Raw genomic sequence first — 18,285 nt, 5'->3', positions numbered from 1 at the left:
TAGAACTTCATCAAATATACTGAAATGGAAAACAGACTCATAAAATTACTCACAATACTAAGCAAAATACATCATTTGTCCAACAAAATTTAAAAATTTTCATTAAAGTCAGGAGTCAATATTCTAAGCACTCTGAGCAGGCGTCAGCAAACTTTTCTGTAAACGGCTAGATATATGGGCCATTTTAGGGTGAACTACTCTGCTCTGTCATGTAGCACAAACGCAACCACAGACAAGACATAACCACGTGGTTGTGGCTATGATCCAGAGAAACTTTATTTACAAAAATAGCCAAGAGGCTGGATGAGGCCCAGGGGCCATGGTGGGCACAGGCCGGGTGCTGGCCTATGTTATTGCTAGACCAACAAAACAACATTAGCAGGAATGAGGAACCCTTCATTTATTTAGAATGACATATTTTTGTTGAGTCTTTTACCAATAAACTGTGGTTTATGCTGCTGAGAGTCAGACTGAAAGTATCCAATACATGGTAAATTTATTCTGAAACTGAAAAGCTGATTCCACTCTAACCCACTGGCTCCAAACCTGTCCACCGCACCATTCAGAATCCCCACTTTTCCCTCTATCGTCTTTCTTTATTTAAGGACTGGCGTGGATGCCCAAAGTGGGCAGGTGCTCCCTGTGAGGGGAAGCTACCACATGGGAGGTAGTGTAGCACAGTGCCACCAGCCAAGGCCATGTATCGAGATGCTCAGATCAGGGTGGAGAATCCCAACATGAGGGTCACAGAAAGCCAAGGCCCAAAGGCAGCCTGTGACCCAGTCTAGGGACAGGATGGTCAATGCCCAACATGGGAGAAAAGAGAGGGCCCCTCTGTCACCTTGCATCACACCTGGTCAACCCTGTACAAGCGTAATGTGCTGTAGTAAAAATAAAAACTAAGAAAGAAAAGAAATTTTAAAAGGCAGTGTTCCCAAAGCCAAGGCTGCTCCCTGTGAGCAGAGCTGAGAGCCCAGCGTCTGCAGCCTCTTCTCAAGTGCTGCCTGTGGCCGCAGAGACTCCTACCTAGGAGAAGACAGCTCTGGGTATGGAAACCCAGGGCCTGGGAGAAGGGGTCACTCCTGCAGCCAGAGGTCCACATGCTCCAGAAGAGAGCCTGAAACCTCAGAGTTTAGCTGACCAGCAGGTACCTGGTCTGAGGGACTTGAATCCTCATAAAAACAGCTTTCTCTTTCATAAAATGTGAGCTAAGAATTTCAGCAAAGTAATTCTTATGCCATTCAAGTGCATGTATGCTTTGTTTTGTTTTGTTTTATCTCCTTCTGCTGAGGAAGATTTGCCCTAAGCTAACATCTCCTGCCTACCTTCCTCTTTTTTTTGTATGTGAGCCACCACCACAGCATGGCCACTGACGAGTGGTGTAGGTCTGCGCCCAGGAACTGAACCCGGGATGCTGAAGCAGAGGGCACCGAACTTAACCACTAGGCCACTGGGGCTGGCCCACATGTATGTTTTCCACTGGCAACTTAGAACATCCTAAGGCTGACATCGAATCCAAAATTCACCTTGGGAAACGTCAATCAAGAAAGGAAAAAGAAATGAACATCTTTGATGACCATTTACCTGTTAATAACTCACTTCTCTCTTCAAAGACTTCCAAGCAAACTGAGCATCACAATGACTTTTAAAAAGCCGGCACTTTGGGCACGACAGGCAGCATCCCTCCGGCTCTTCCTTCCCATCACCCCAGCCATTCTCCGTCTGCAGACCAGGAGGTGCTTGCACCTGCGCACCAGCAGGTGGTCCTTAGTTTACACAGCCTGTTTCACCAAAGGCATCCTTTACACACACACGCACACACCAAACAACAAAACCTCTCTGTGACTTCTGGAGGTAACTGGCAAGAGGCTTGAGCGGGAAAGTTCTTCGGGTTCCTGCCATGGAACTGCCTAAATTTTTAAGGCACCTGAGAAGAATAGAAAACTTCTAGTGCTTCTGTAACTAAAGCTCTTCGAATTAGGCTCAAAATGGACTTCTTGTTTCAGGTCCAAGTGATGGCAAATTTTAAGTAAAGATTTGATGCAGTATAAGGTATGAATTTTAAAAGGTTTATAACAGACACAAATGAACAAAGTTACCAGAAAGTAAATAAAAATCCTCTTTTGAGCAATAATCCTTGGCATCAGCCAGAATTCCTGGTAGACACGGCCCACGTCGGCCTTTGGTCCACATGTACAGGACGCCCACCGGAAAAGGAAGAGCCTTTTGCAGCTCTCATCTGAGCCACGCACCCGAGCTGAGTCTAAGGCTGGGCTTTCACAGCAGACCACCCTCTGGCGAGAGCTGGGTGAAGACTTGTGTGGAGGAAAGGCCCTCTTTGCCAGATGAGCACTGGGGATCGGTTCGGCGACCCTGCCACTCCTGGGACGTGGCCGTGGAGCTCCAACAGCGCTGCAGGCAGCTCGGCCATGCTCAGATGAGCACTGGGGATCGGTTCGGCGACCCTGCCACTCCTGGGACGTGGCCGTGGAACTCCAACAGCGCTGCAGGCAGCTCGGCCATGCTCAGATGAGCACTGGGGATCGGTTCGGCGACCCTGCCACTCCTGGGACGTGGCCGTGGAGCTCCAACAGCACTGCAGGCAGCCCGGCCATGCTCAGCAGGTGCAGCCCTGGCGAACCTGCGCGGGCACTCTCCTCCCCACTGCACCAGAGCCGACAGGCGGGCCCTTGTGCCTTCCTCCATTCACAACTGGGGAACAGACATGGGAAGGTGAGCAACCTGCCCAAAACTGCATGGCTGCAAATGGCAGAGCCGAGAGTCAAGACAAGGGCTAGACTCTAGAACCTCAGATCTTAACAAGGCCTGAAGGTTCATCAGTTTCAAGAAGCTTCTTAGCTTCAGTATCACAATTGGGCAAAATAAATAAGGGAATGTTATCTGACACCGTAAGAGTTAAGAGCAGCTAATGATACTGACTATTGCTATGATGACACCTTTGAGAAAAGCACAGCCAGGTAATCGTTATTTCCTTCCAGTGTCTTGGCCCCTGTGACTGCCCTTTATAAAGACACATGCAAATGCATCTGAGAAGTGGTTCCATGAAGCGATCCCTACGCACACCCACAGGGAGAAGGAGCTTGAGGAAGAGCCTCCCAGAAAGGTAAAGCAATGAATCATTAGCCCAAAGAAACAACATCTAACTTTCCAGCATGAAGAGATTTTTAGACTAAACACACTCACACATGCAAGTAAAAACCCGAGTGCATATAAGGTCGACGGTCGAGAGCAGTGACATGTAATGGATCAGCAAGGTCTGAGTCTGAATCCAGCTCTTGGTGCCTTAATCCTCATGCTCTGATTTCCTCCTCTGTCCAGTGGGGATCATAGTCGTGTGCCAACATGATAGGTTTGTGAAGATCAAACGAATCAATATTTAGAACACTGCCTGCACATGGCAGGTGTTCAATAAGCCATAGGTTTTATTGGACGCAATCAGATCTGTGCTTCTGAGACTGGGCAGGGTGCTGCCCTGCAGGGGGATTTGGGAAAGGGGGGGCATCTTCTGGTTTCCAGTGACTGGGAGGGCAGTATGTTGGCAGGTGCAGGCTAGATGTCCCACATTGTGCAGACAGTCTCAACAATAGACTTGTCCCATCCCAAATGTCAACAGCCTTCCTTTGAAAAACCTCCAAACCTACTTCGAAATTTGGCTGGAACGTGAACATTTCCACCTTAACATGCACCAAAAGAATTCCATGGAGATTTTATTTTAATAAACAAACCCTCCAGGAGAAGTCAGAAACTCGACTCTATCTGCTCTGAAAGGCATCAAGACCTCCTCAGGTTTTGCGTCCTACCCACTTCACACCAGCAGCTTGGCTCCGGGATCGGCAGCATTCCTTTCTGTAGCACTGGGTTTTCCTCTGGTGAACTTCCATCCAAGTTACCAGGCCTTACAGGACTTCCCCCCAGAGGTCTGACAACATTCCAGAACTCAGGACTTACTGCCACATGCGCCAGAGATTCGGCTCCAGAACCCGGTACCCCAGGGCCTGCGGATGAGGTTTCTCGCTCCGGATTGTTTTTAAGGTTAACACACAAAATGGGAAACCTGCCTCATGTTCTCATTCTCTCTCTGTCTCTTGCCATCTTAGTCCCAGGGACGTTAGGTCCCTACATGGCCGGCCGAGAGAGCATCTGATCAGACGCTGGCCCTGGGGTGCGGCAGCGTTGGCCTCCTCCTCCCACCCTGGGCAGGACAGCCTTGCTCAGGGCACGGTGCTGCTCCCTGGCGGGCACGTGGGACAGGGTGAGCGTCAGAGACTGAGGCAAACCCCAGAGGAGGGACCTTAAGCCAAGCTTCAAAATAAGCTGACAAAGGAACAGATGAGGACAAGTCGGGAAGGTGCCAGTTTACTGTAAAGCTCGCTTCACTGGTTCCAAATGACACACGCACACACAAACAATGATACCAGGTGAGCTGGAGCTGAAGCCTTTATCTGGAACCTAATGCCACACGTGCCCGAGAGTCGAGCCTTCATGCTCAGCGTTCTCTGTGCCATGAGGAAGGTGCTATGAAGAATTTTCTTCTTCTCAGAGGAAATGCTCCATTTGGAAAGTTGACTGAATAACTTCAAGACATGAACTAAGGCATGTCTTTAAATATTTGCTATTTATTTCCAAGGTGATTTAAATTTGTAATCTCTGATTTATATGCATTTACAGACAAAAGGAACAAACTCGCCTTTTACACGTTGCAAGAGTTAATCTTCCCATATTTATTAGATGACCCAGAGAGTCCTAAAGCAAAAAAGAGGAGGAAATACTAGGTACCTCAGAAAACTTAGATTAACCTGTCTCTAACAGTCTGTTAGCTTGCCTTGAGAAACACCAGATGAAGGAGAAGGCCGCCAGGCATCCTCGCATGATGACAAAGTCCACGGCTGTTTCCCTCTGCGGTCAGTCTCAACTAGGTTTAGGATGCGGGCAGAGCACCGAAGGAGAGTTTGGAGAGGTTCTAAAAGGAAAAGACAAAAACCAACACAGACAGCACACAAAACACACTGTTTCCAAGTGAGAGACACAGTCTAGTCTCTCACCGCCACCTCACACCCTCACTTCCCACTACAGAGCAATGAGAGATGCTACAAGAAGACGAGCAATGGGGTCCAGCATCCACACATGTCTGCCTCACACCCTCACTTCCCGCTACAGAGCGATGAGAGATGCTACAAGAAGACGAGCCATGAGGTCCAGCATCTGCACACGTCCGCCTCACACTCTCACTTCCCACTACAGAGCGATGAGAGATGTGATAAGAAGACAAGCCATGGGGTCCAGCATCTGCCTACTTCTGGTGAAGGCTCTGATCAGGACACGAATCTTCCAAACCCAACACCACAGGTGAGTCTGGCCAGCTCACTATTAAAAACTATAAGAAGAGCAAACAAAACCCCACACGTACAAACAAAGAAGAGTGGATAAAAGCTGCCATCAAAGAAAAAATAGGATTAGAGGATCTACAAGTAAAACCAGAATGCCCAAGTGTACTTTTTTGGCCATTACGCGAGGTGACTGCATGTCCTGATCTGCTGGACAGGCCAGCAAGATTACCACCACACCCCTTTCGCTCCTGATTTGCTCCATACCCCAGTCCCCGTGCCAGCCTCGGGCACGCCTTCCTGTCTGTCAACCTACCCTTGGCTTCCCAGCTCTAGTTCTCTCACCTTATTCCTTTCATACACTTGCCTTTTGTCCTGTAACTTATGTTCATGTAAGATGCTTCGATAAACAAACCAAGTCTTTTGTTTTCTCTAGGGTGGTGTAAAACCAAACACTGAACAAAGCTCCCTCCTGAGGAGAAGCATTCTAAGGCGCTCAAGCAGACTGTCTGTAAACGAGACTGCATACTGCGTGGGGGCCCCGTCAGCGAGGAAAGCTACCATGCATGGGGGCCCCATCAGCGAGGAAAGCTACCGTGGATGGGGGCCCAGTCAGTGAGGAAAGCTACCGTGGATGGGGGCCCGTCAGTGAGGAAAGCTACTGTGGATGGGGGCCTGTCAGTGAGGAAAGCTACTGTGGATGGGGACCCATCGGTGAGGAAAGCTACTGTGGATGGGGACCCGTCGATGAGGAAAGCTACTGTGGATGGGGACCCGATGGTGAGGAAAGCTACTGTGGATGGGGCCCCGTCGATGAGGAAAGCTACTGTGGATGGGGCCTGTCGGTGAGGAAAGCTACTGTGGATGGGGGCCTGTCGGTGAGGAAAGCTGCTGTGGATGGGGGCCTGTCAGTGAGGAAAGCTACTGTGGATGGGGCCCCATCAGTGAGGAAAGCTACTGTGGAGAGGGCAAGTTCCCTGGTATCTCATCATCTATCCACAGTGACACATCTGAAAATAACCCGTTACTTTATGGTAGCAATCCTACAACCACAAGCGTCTGTAACAGACCTTGGAATAACTGGAGTATGCAAAGTGCAATAAAAGGAGAAATTCCATTTTATCATGGATCATCACCATGGAACTAGTGCTATCAACACAAGAAAATAACCTAGAATTCTGCCATACTGCTACTCTAAACTAAGTTTATTTCTTTGTTCATAAAAATCATCCACTTTTCTGCTTTCTCACACTCCACCAGTGAATTTGGAGGACATAAAATTATATTAACAAGTCAAGACCAAGCAGCTATAGCTAATATAAGTGTGCTATGTTCCTTCATAATCACTGAGACAAAAATCTAAGAAAAGGGACGACTCTGTAAATAAACCCGAATAAAAAATCTAAACTTCTTTGAGGCCCGTAATAGCAGGAACGATGTTCTAATTTGGCAGGTTTCACGCTGATCAAACAAAATACCTACTTCTTGTCTTCAGTTAAATGACTCCACAATGAAGGATTCACACTCTGGATTCTGGCACCTGGGGCGAGGACGGCTCGACGGACACTAGGAATTCTTAAAACAACCTCAATGTGGAACTAATTTAAATTCACACAATCTGCCCATCTTATCTATTGCCCACAGCCTTGTAGGGTATGAATGGGGGTGCCTTGATTCCACCAACAGGGTGGTACAACTCCTACAACGATGGAAACCACCACAACATGACACACACGAGGCAGCTGCTTGAAAATAAACATTTCAGTACAAAAGAAATAAATGCTCATGTTGAGAGGATTCGCTCCAATTCCATTCTAAAACTCATCAAGTTTACTATTTTACTGAAAAAGGGAAAACCTTAAGGAAGAAACATATCTATTAAGTCATTGGTGATTAAGTCCCTGGTTACCAGTCAAATTTTGAAAACCATCTAAAGAAAGAATGTAACAAATTATTTCCCCAGCTTATTATCTCCCTCTCTTAAAACATACAGATATGGCAATCTAGTTCATTTCTTCTTGCTTGAAAATTCACAATAGAACGCAGGATAGCCTCTCACGAGTGCCACATAGATTACGAAAAAAAGACTTTACGAGTTCCACCATTACATCAAGAAGCATACTGATCAAATCTGTGGATGTAAAAGTTCTTGGTGGCTGTGCCATGTGGAAGATTTCCAGCGACAACTGCGCTATGTGCTGCCTAGTACCCCTTTCTGAGATGAGTCTCTGCAACTTTTGGCCCTCGGTGACTTAGTTATTAAAAGTCTGTGTTTATTCTGACATCTCCCACCTGCACAAACTTGCAGCTCCATCAACCAAATGACTCTATTTACAGTCAGACAAACAGCACAGGGCAGATTCAGGCTGGACATGAGGGGAAAGGTATTTTTTTCTTTTGGGGGGAGGCTAACATCAGTAGTTAACAGGCTAAGGGAACGCTCTGTGGTGTATGTGCACAGCTCCATAGAAACAAGCACTGTGACACCTGGAATGCAGAAGTGGAAAGAGACCCGCTCATAGAGTAGAAACACAATGGCACTCACCACCGAGACCTCTACTCCTCAGAAGCTTCCCTCCGGTGGGAAATGCTGGAGGGTCGGGCATCTATCGCAATCTTGGGGCAGATGTGGGTGGTGAGGGACACACCTGTACCGGCCAACCCCTGGAGCACAGCTCCGTGCCAGAGCCACCACTGTCCTGTCCTCCAGCTCTAGAGACAGCCAAGGCAGAGCTGGGACCCCAATGATGAATTTGGGTCCTCTGAATGATAAATTTGTGCCAGCCCTAGTCCAGAGGTCCCAGCCGCTCCTCCTCAAGGCAGACGTCATCCTGACCCATGGAGGAGAGCAGGCTGATTGCGCACAAGCTCTGCACCCCTCTCCTCAGCCAGTTCAGCAAGTGCAACCTTCTGCTCCCTGGGTCTTCCTGGCAACTCAGAGAGAGCTTGAAACCAGAATATCTTTTGAAATAAAATCCTGAATAGAAGTTGGGGCTTTCCTCTTCTTCTCCTCCTCCCCACCCCTTGGTTTTTAAACAAAAGAAGAAAAATCAACTATAGTCAAAAATTCTCATACATGCAGTTAGTACACCTTCAAGTTTAAACTTTTAAAATTATTTAAACCTCAAGTTTAAATAATCACAAATAAAACCTTACAAAACAAATTCTCCTAAACTCTTCCATTGGATACGCTGGTATGTCTCTCTGTCCAACATGTTCCGGGAAACACCCATTTGGTTCATAAGAGGATTGAATGAAACATACTTTCAACCATATTATTTAAAGGAAAGGTGGACTAAAATCTTAGAAAAGATATGAATTTCTCCTGTAACATAAATGACTATCTACACTTTCTGCACCGTACGTTCAGATTTTCGTATCTGAATCTTCCTAGAGTAAGTCATATCTGCATATTGCATTTTACTTTTTTCCCATCATCACCCTTTCTAACTTAATTTAATAACATTTACATAGGGCAAGGGAGACTCTGACAACCACTCCCCATTTTACAATGGAGACTTTAAACAAACTTGAACGAAGAAGACATTTTAATATTATCCTATAATACCAGAAGATTGTTTCTTTCCTACACAAAAGAAGGGATGTTAGGCATCCTTCTGGGCTTCTTTAAAGCTAACGGACAACTTCAGTGGTGAGCTAGGACCCAGGGAAGCCGCTGCTGGGTGCAGTTTTAAAAACCGTACATCTGGGCTGGGTTGAAAGCAAAGAGCACATCCACGAACCTGATAAAGTTTGATAAATCTTCAGTGATGATGCTTCATAATCACTGAGAATTGTCTACCATCATTAACAGTAGAATCGTATCAAAGGATCGCTGAAAACTTCAAACATATTTTCTTAATTATCCTCAAAGATAACTTTCGCAAGATGTCAAGGATAACTATGAATTTACTCTGTAACATTCACCTAAGTCAATTTCCACTGTTCTATCCTACTGAACTAAAAAGGAGGAAGACAAAAAGAGACATGAGGCCAAACCCTTTTTTTTCCTGGACAAAAGACCTCAAGTATTTGGTGGACCCACACTCACTGCTCTTCTTTCACTTCCTCTCCAGTCTCAGCACCGCAGTCTATGCCGTTTCCTTTCTTCTAATCATAATCTTAGCAGGTACACCCACTTTCCCAAGTATCCCTAAATACCTCAGCCTGCCTGGCATTTCAGTTTGATATTTATCTCTACCTACAACAAAGAGCTTTCCCCTCAAGAGCTGGCTTAGGAAGCAAGGTCAGCCGGCCACTGTGTGCAAGTGTCATGGGCATTTGGAACGCCATTAGAGAAATACTCAGTGTGTCCAATGCAGTGGGGCTAACCCCAGCCCACCACGGGCTCCTCCACACTCTGGGTGGTGGTGTGAGCGGGGAGGAGGCTGCAACGGAGCTAACCCCATCCCACCACAGACTCCTCCACACTCTGGGTGGTGGCGGTGTGAGCGGGGAGGAGGCTGCAACGGAGCTAACCCCATCCCACCACAGACTCCTCCACACTCTGGGTGGTGGCACTGTGAGCGGGGAGGAGGCTGCAGTGGGGCTAACCCCAGCCCATCACGGGCTCCTCCACACTCTGGGTGGTGGCACTGTGAGCGGGGAGGAGGCTGCAATGGAGCTAACCCCAGCCCATCATGGACTCCTCCACACTCTGGGTGGTGGCGGTGTGAGCGGGGAGGAGGCTGCAGTGGGGCTAACCCCAGCCCATCACGGACTCCTCCACACTCTGGGTGGTGGCGGTGTGAGCGGGGAGGAGGCTGCAGTGGGGCTAACCCCATCCCACCACGGACTCCTCCACACTCTGGGTGGTGGCGGTGTGAGCGGGGAGGAGGCTGCAATGGAGCTAACCCCAGCCCACCACGGGCTCCTCCACACTCTGGGTGGTGGCGGTGTGAGCGGGGAGGAGGCTGCAGCTAACTGTTGTTAAATTTGTTTCCATCCCTTGAAAGTCTCATTTTCGTAACTTCTTTAAAGGAGATTTCCATCATCCATGAAACACAGCAGTTCGTGTGACTACTCTCGATGCACCACTTGGGCAATGGAGCACACCAAGAATATACTGGAGTTTCTATTATTTTGACTTTGCTTCCACTTGCTGGCAGGGAGCATTAATCCTCAGCTAAGGTGCATCACTCTTTAACAGCTGGAAAGCCTCTTCATCATCAAAGGGCGATGGAGAACCATAAAATTACCCTGTTGCGGCTAATCAGCCCTGGAGCCAACAGCGATGAGGGTGCACTGCGGAGACTCGACCTCACAGCCTCACGGTGAGCTGACACAAGAGAACGGCACTCTCAGAGAATCACTGCCTCCTTCCTCCCTCCTCTGTAGACTTCCTAGAAACTTCTCCTTTATCAGGGCTCCCAAAGCCGCTGGTATGCAGAGGAGACAGTACGTGCAGTGCCAGGGGGCAGCAGAGAATCTGGTGGGCCTGCAGCCCCCTGCTCACTATCGATGCACATACCACATATGTTGGTAAAACGCATTACCTGTCAGGCTAATCACCGACCCACGGAGAAGCCTACTCCTTTACAGAATGACCACACAGTGCAAAAGGGAGAGCTGTAGAAGGCTCTTCAGAGTCCTTCCTCACTCACTCCTGAGAAGCAAAAGTGTCAGCTACGTGTGTGACATGGGATTAACTCTTCTCCCCCTTTTACCTCAGCTTCTTTAACAAAATAAGGTAGAATTTTATTAATTTTACTTACTCATCTAGATCTCATCTTATTCCAGAAAGAATTTAAGGCAGCTAACAGATATAACCTGAAATACGATGGGATGGACACACTGAAAATGGCTGAAACACCACAATTTGGTAAAAGCATCCCCAAGGTCAGTCCAATGCCCATGCATCCAGCCGTGGCTGAAGGGATGTCACCCCAGGAGGCCTCATCTGAATGATGCCACATGGCAATGTCCCAGGTGAGGTGCTGCCTGGGCAGAGCAGTGGTGCCACTCACTTCAGTGCTCAGGCACAGCACACAGAGGGTCACGAGTTATTACATGGTTTATTAAGGAAAAAGGTATGTGGCACTAAGCAAGTACGAAAGAGAGGCCCTGCATCTAATGAATTTAGAGCTGGAAAGAACATCTGAGATCCCCCACCATCACCCCCATCTCACACATGAGAAAACAAGGCCCAAACAGACATGACTCGCCCAAAGGGACAGCGAGAACAAGCTACAGATCTGCGGGCAGGGCCCAGGCCCACCTTTTCTTCCACAGTCACCACACACTGCCCCAAGGAGCAAACCAAGAGTGGAGAGGAGAGAGGATGCTAGAACAGAAGGTGGCTTTGTTATCTGAAAAATGAGGAATTCTCCTAAAAAAGCACAATTTATTTATATCATCCAGAAAGAACTCGCTAGGAGATGTGTGAACATTCTTAAAACGTATTCTGATGAATATGTGTTTATACTCCCAAATCAGAGTGTGATGACTACAAATGGGTCCTTTTGCTTATTCGGAAGGGAGGTAATTCTGGGGGCATGTGTGGGGTTCTAGGGTCAGACCGCCCGGCTATGAATCCCAATTACACCATCGAGGAGGAACTAACCCTGGATGCATTCTCTTTTCTCTCTCTGGACTGCAGGTACCTTATCGGCAACAATCCATACTTTATAGGGTCATTGTGGGAAATAAACAAGGAGAGGCATGTAAATCCTCAGAATGAACCCATAGTCACGGCTCAATATCATTACTGTGGCTGCAGTTCATTCCTTGTCTCTCTCAAACACACAAGTGCCTGCTGTGTGCCAGGCACTGTCCTTGGTGCTGAGGATGCAGCCTGTAAACTGACAAGGCATCTGCCCCAGGAAATCAACCTACAGAGAAAGAGAGCATGAAAGCAGAGAGTGGAGGGTCAGGCAGTGATAACTACCATTAAGAGAGATAAAATTGGGTAAAATGACAGGAAGGCGTGGGTGGGGTGGAGCAGTGATTATTTAGAGAGAATAAGAAGTGACACTGAGCCAAGACACGGACAGCTCTTTCATCATCACAGGAGCTAGGTGGCGTGGGCATGGAAGGCCCCTCTAACTCAGCCAGGGACCTGCATCCCCACAGTGTAGAACTGAGAGAATTAGGCCAACAAGGGGCTGAGAGGTATGTCACACCCACCCCTTTGCTGCCTTATTTTTATTATGTATCCTAACTAATATGGTAAGTACCACAGAGATCCTGCCATGGAACCATCATGACAACTGTGCAACATTATCTCCTTTTCAGGAATAACAGAAAGAAAAAATAAACAAACGGGACTACATCAGTCTACAAAGCTTCTGTAAGGCAAAGGGAACCATCAACAAAATGAAAAAACAATCCACCAACTGGGAGAAAATATTTGCAAATCATCTATCTGATAAGAAGTTAATTTCCAAAATATATAAAGAATACATACAACTCATCAACAAAAAAACAAACAACCCAATCAAAAAATGGGCAGAGGATGTGAGCAAACATTTTTCCAAAGAAGATTTACAGATGGCCAACAGGCACATGAAAAGATGTTCAACATCACTAATTATCAGTAAAATACAAATCAAAACTAGAATGAGATATCACCTCACGCCCATCAGAATGGCTATAATTAACTAAACAAGAAATAACAAGTGTTGGAGAGGATGTGGAGAAAAGGGAACCCCCATATACTGCTGGTGGGAATGCAAACTGGTGCAGCCTCTATGGAAAACAGTATGGAGATTTCCCAAAAAAGTAAATATAGAACTACCCAGAGATACTCTACTTCTGGGTACTTATCCAAAGAACATGAAATCAACAATTCAAAAAGATACATGCACCCCGATGTTCATCACAGCATCATCCACAATAGCCAAGACATGGAAGCAACTCAACTGCCTATCAATGATGAATGGATAAAGATGTGGTATATATGCATACAATGGAATGGTACTCAGCCATAAAAAAAAAAAAATCCTGCCATTTGTGACAACACGGATAGACTCTGAGGGTATTACGCTAAGCAAAATAAATCAGATGGAAAAAAGACAAATACCATATGAGTTCACTCACATGTGGAATATAAACAAACAAACATAGACACAGAGAACAGATTGGTAGTTACCAGAGGGGTAGGGGTGGAGGGAGGGAAAAAGGGGTTAAGGGGCACATATGTATGGTGATTAATAAAGAAACTAGAGTATTTGTGGTGAACAGGATGCAGTCTATTGCAGAAACTGAAATATGATGTGCATCTGAAATTTACACAGTGTTATAACACTTTGAACAATGGCAGCAATTCCAGAAAAACAGCATTCCAAGGTGAATTTGAGGACAGTTTAATTTGGATGGTTTAAATATCAACAATTACTTCCTAACAAGTTCATAGGTGTGTGACACAAGGATATGATCAGACGTAACATTTCCCTCTGACATTCATTTCCCTGAAACACACATGGACAGGCATGGCTTGCTTTTCTGAAGGCACATTTGATGGAGTATTTGAACCTAAGTGGGCAGTTGGGCAAGCAGACCAACAGCCCCTCCTGTAGCTTTGCGTTCATGCAGAGAGTTCCCTCCTCTGAGCTTAGCCTACTTCTGTAATCGCCAAAGGCATGGACACCATCCGTATACATCAACCTTCCCAAAATGATGCACGCCTGAACTGTGCCTTACTCGCTTGCTCCCCTAGTGCCACTGCATGTCCTGGAACACACACACACACATACATGCACATGTGTGCACACATGCACACACATGCTCTTGCACCCAGACACATACACGTGCAAATGTTTGCTAGGAAATGACGTTACTGTTTGAAACGTGGAACTCTTAATAGTGTCATGTCATTTGCAGGGACATGCTCTGCACTCAGAGGGTCCAGACAACCCCACCCAGGGACTGTAGGACTCTTCATCTGCGTGCCCTTACTCTGCAGGACGGTGCCTGACACGTGGGCAAGGAGAACTCACCACTGCCCTAGCGGCAGTCTGACAATCACGAGCACACACCTACTACAAACTAATACACAAAAGGCCTTCCAGAGCCACGAACCACGTGGGCCTGCGGCTCTGCTCTCCTCCATTACTCAAGACCCACAGCTGGTGACGGAAACTGGCATCAGTCCCAGCTCCAAATGTCACCTCCTAAGTGAATCCCTCTTCAATTCCTCTAGTAAAAATTAATTACTCCTTCCTCAGGGGGCCTGCAGCACACAGTTCATAATGATTTCAGTGAATGCACAGCCTACCCTGTGTCTCGGTTAGATGTTTACACCATGGGTCTCCCACAAGAGATCACGACTCCTTGAGGCCGGGTCCCCCGACCTGTCACCTTGGCGTCCCTGGAGCCTGGCAGGTGTGAGTAGCAGGTGCTTAATAAGTATCTGTTGGATTAAATTTATTTAATTGGTAGAGCTGACTATGACAGAATTGACTGTAGAGGAGATGTGGCTTTCTCATGCACACACACAGAGAAGTGTTACTGTATTAAATGAAACAATAATCACTGTTGTATTTGTAAACACCCATAACAACATTATGTTTCCACAGTCCCTTCTAGAAAGCACGGCTTCTTGAATTTGCTGAGGCTTCAATGACTTGAGAGATGAGCTGTGAGCGTTCTGAGGAGGGTCCCTGGGTACCACAGTGGGTACAGCAAACCCTCCATCACAACACACAGGCAGCGACTGGCCAGGGAGCCCTAATGAATGGTGGTGGCATCTCTCTGCCCTCGATACTGCACGTGACATTTGGGGGAAATAAATACAAGATGAAGACATGGCAGGACTGGGGACAGCAGCACGCATGCACAGTGCATCCATATTTAGTCCACAGAAGAAGAATTATAAGCTTCCAGCCTGAAGTCACAGTGTCTTTACAAGCTAAGAAGCAACCTGACACAGCAGTGCCGCACAGGGCCCGCCTGCTGTCATCCTGGCAGGGACTGGCGCAACACTGACTCTGGAAGAAAAGGAAAACGGACGCAGGCCCTTCACTATATATGCAGCAGGGTTTCTGTAAATGTGGCGAATCTAGAAAACAACTGGGACTACAAAGAAAAGCAAGCAAGCAAGCAATTTATACCACCATTTTAAAAGAAAGGAGAGGTTTCAGTGTGCACCACGGCTTCTGCAGTGTGAATCTGCACAACTCCACACTGTCTAACCTTCAGGCTCGTGCTGGGTGTATGAAATATGCAGAAGCCTACCAGGCCATGCTGCCGTGGGCTGTGTTGTCAAGGTGACAGAGCAGCTCCAGGGTATGCGCAGTGCTGGATGAATCGTCAGGGGACTCGTGGCTGCCTGGTTCCAATTCCTTCGGCATCCTCCACACAGCCGCACACGTCAGGACTTTGCTGTCTGAAGCTAAGCAACAGAGGATAATGTCAACAGAGCATGGTGTGTGGCACATTCCGCAGACAGCGCACCAACACCCACCCGGATCCAGAGGCAGGGCACATCTGCTCTGTAAAATATCTAACATCGCGGGGAGCAGAGAGAGCAGAGAGAGGGCCATGGGCCCGGGGTCAGCCAGCAGAACATGCACTGCTCACAGTCAGCGACCGCTTAACCTGCTGCTTCCTTGTTTGAAACCATCTTTCTGTTTCAGAAGAAAATTTAATTTCCTCAAAATCGATTTCCTTTCATTCTTCTTCAACTGTTTTTCAAAACAGCCAGCAAAATGGGAGAAGGGGTGCACTAAAGATATACAGTCATGCGCCGCTAACAACTTTCCGGTCAACGACGGACCACATACACGACTGTGGTCCCATAAGATTGGTCCCACACAGCCTAGGTGTGCAGTAGGCTATGCCATCTAGGCTTGTGTAAGTACAAAATATGCTGTTCACACTATGATGAAATAACCTAACAACGCCTTTCTCAGAACGCGTCCCTGTCGTTACGTGACGCATGACTGTAGTCACCACAAATGCAGCTCGGGTCAGTCTAAGGTTGGCACTGAACAGATTTTTCCTTACGGTTCTGTGAGAGCATCGTACACAGGTACTAATAAGCACCCTGAGCAGCACTCCCTTTGGAAACAGTGTCCAAGGTGGTGAGTCTACAAGGCCCCGCAGGCTGAGCACGCATGGCGGTCTGGCCGCGCCCTGCCTTGCCTGGCAGAGAGTAGCCCAGTGCCCAGTGTGACACTTTGCACTGCTCCACCAGCCACACAGGCACAGCGTCTCCTCCAAACATCAGTATCCTTGCACGCTCCTGCTGGTGGCTGCCCAGTAGCCCCTCAGAGTCCTGATACTCTTGATTTTTAAGATGTTCTGGGAATATGTGCATTCTTAGAGCACCCTGAAAAGCCACTTCATGGATAAAGAGACCAAACTTAGATGAGAAAGCCTGGGGTCACTTGTTTCCAGGGAACGGGCCAGGCTCTGGGTCTCTGTCCGTCTAGAAAACTTTTCAATAAGACAAAAAGACAAAGAAGACACAAAAATCAGATTTAATATTAGGTGATAAAAACTGAATCATAAATTCCTAAATCTAAATGCTTTCAAGTTTGCTTTCCAGTTAGTTCCAAACTGCATATGTGCTAATAAACATCTTCTCCTTTTAAACACGGCATTAATAAATGACGATAAAACAATGAACAGTTTTCAACGTTAAGATAAAAAGAATTGTAGAACAAGAAAGAACACCTCGTGAGTACTATTTCCTACACACAAAATAAGAAACAACAAGGGACCAGACGCTGCATTAGAAAACGCCCCACTTATTAGCTACAATGTCCTTCATTCTGAACACCAACAAGTCAACCAGGAAATACGGCAGCAAAGACCACGGGCAAAACTCCTGGCTTCACAGGTAACATTATTATTACCGTGATCACCACGACTATATAACAAGTGGAAGGATCAGGAATTCAACCGTGACTTCCGGATCCAATCTCAGTGCTCATGTCATGCACCTCGTAGGGTCTGAACGATATGGAACCGTGGCTAAAAGAAAAAGAATCACGTGTGCCATATATATACACTTAATGTAACATTTCCATTTTAACTATGAAAATGTAGCACACAATGGCTTCTGTCTACATGAGAAATTAATTTTTTGCTGAAATTTTCAGTTACATAGTCTTTTTGCAGAGCCTCTGAGATTGGCAATGGCACTCTCAAAAACATGAGAATAACCAAAGAGAGAACTGGCAACTTTGAGTGGAAAGAAGAAATGAATGCCGGAAACTTTTACCCAACAGACGCACAGGTTATACTGATCTTCCCAAATGACAAAAAAAGAAATGTCTAATCCGAAAAGTGATGGAACTAACAAAAGTGAGACCTAAACTGTGGCTTTACTGCAAAATGAATGAAATGCACAAAATGACAGAAGGTATGGGATAGTAAAAATAGCTATTATACGGAAAAAATAACTAGTGGCAGATTCCCCTTGAACAAATTCCTTCTTTGGAGAATTTGGTTCAGGTGTCAGGAAAATAGCTCTCTTCATGTAACCGCCTGCTCCCCCAGCAAATGTAATAGTTAAAGGTGAAATATTAAATGCTTTCCCCTTGAGAAGAGGAAGGAGACAAGCACGCTTTGTATTACCACTTCTAGCTAACATTATACTAGAGGTCCCAAAGACTTCAGGATGGCAAGAAAAAAAAACAAAGGTATAAGAATAGAAAAGGAGAAATAAAAATACCATAACTTGCTAAGGATTCTGTGTGTAGAAAAGTTAAGATAATCTAGACTATACTATTAGAAATAAAACAGAATTTAGCAAAATTGTAAACACAAAGGTGATATATAAAAATCAATTGCATATTCGTAGATTACCAACAAAAACTTAGAAGATGAAATTTGAAAAAATATCAATACTAGCATTGAAAAATCAAATATCCAATAATATCTCAAACTAAAGATGTGAAAGACCTGTACATGGCAAAACATGCTGACAGACAGTACAGACCTAAATAAATGGACAGGTATACCACGTTCATGGACTGGAAGCTTCACTACTGTA

The 18,285-nt window shown here is 46.4% G+C and overlaps 1 protein-coding gene across 12 annotated transcripts in view; it reads right to left on the bottom strand.

Moving 5' to 3' along the window:
- The window catches only part of EIPR1 (EARP complex and GARP complex interacting protein 1), a 136,364-nt gene that overhangs the window by 30,864 nt on the left and 87,215 nt on the right, over positions 1 to 18,285 (bottom strand). For all 12 annotated transcript variants that reach the window (XM_070571787.1, XM_070571788.1, XM_070571796.1 and 9 more), the window contains one exon: positions 15,519 to 15,675. In XM_070571787.1, the coding sequence (XP_070427888.1) occupies positions 15,519 to 15,675 (157 nt within the window). The remainder of the gene's footprint in view (positions 1 to 15,518; positions 15,676 to 18,285) is intronic.

This window comes from Equus przewalskii, chromosome 14 (assembly GCF_037783145.1).
Source record: "Equus przewalskii isolate Varuska chromosome 14, EquPr2, whole genome shotgun sequence".
NCBI classification, from domain to species: domain Eukaryota; kingdom Metazoa; phylum Chordata; class Mammalia; order Perissodactyla; family Equidae; genus Equus; species Equus przewalskii.
Note: the sequence above shows the minus strand (reverse complement) of the source record. Positions and strands in the feature narration are given on the sequence as shown.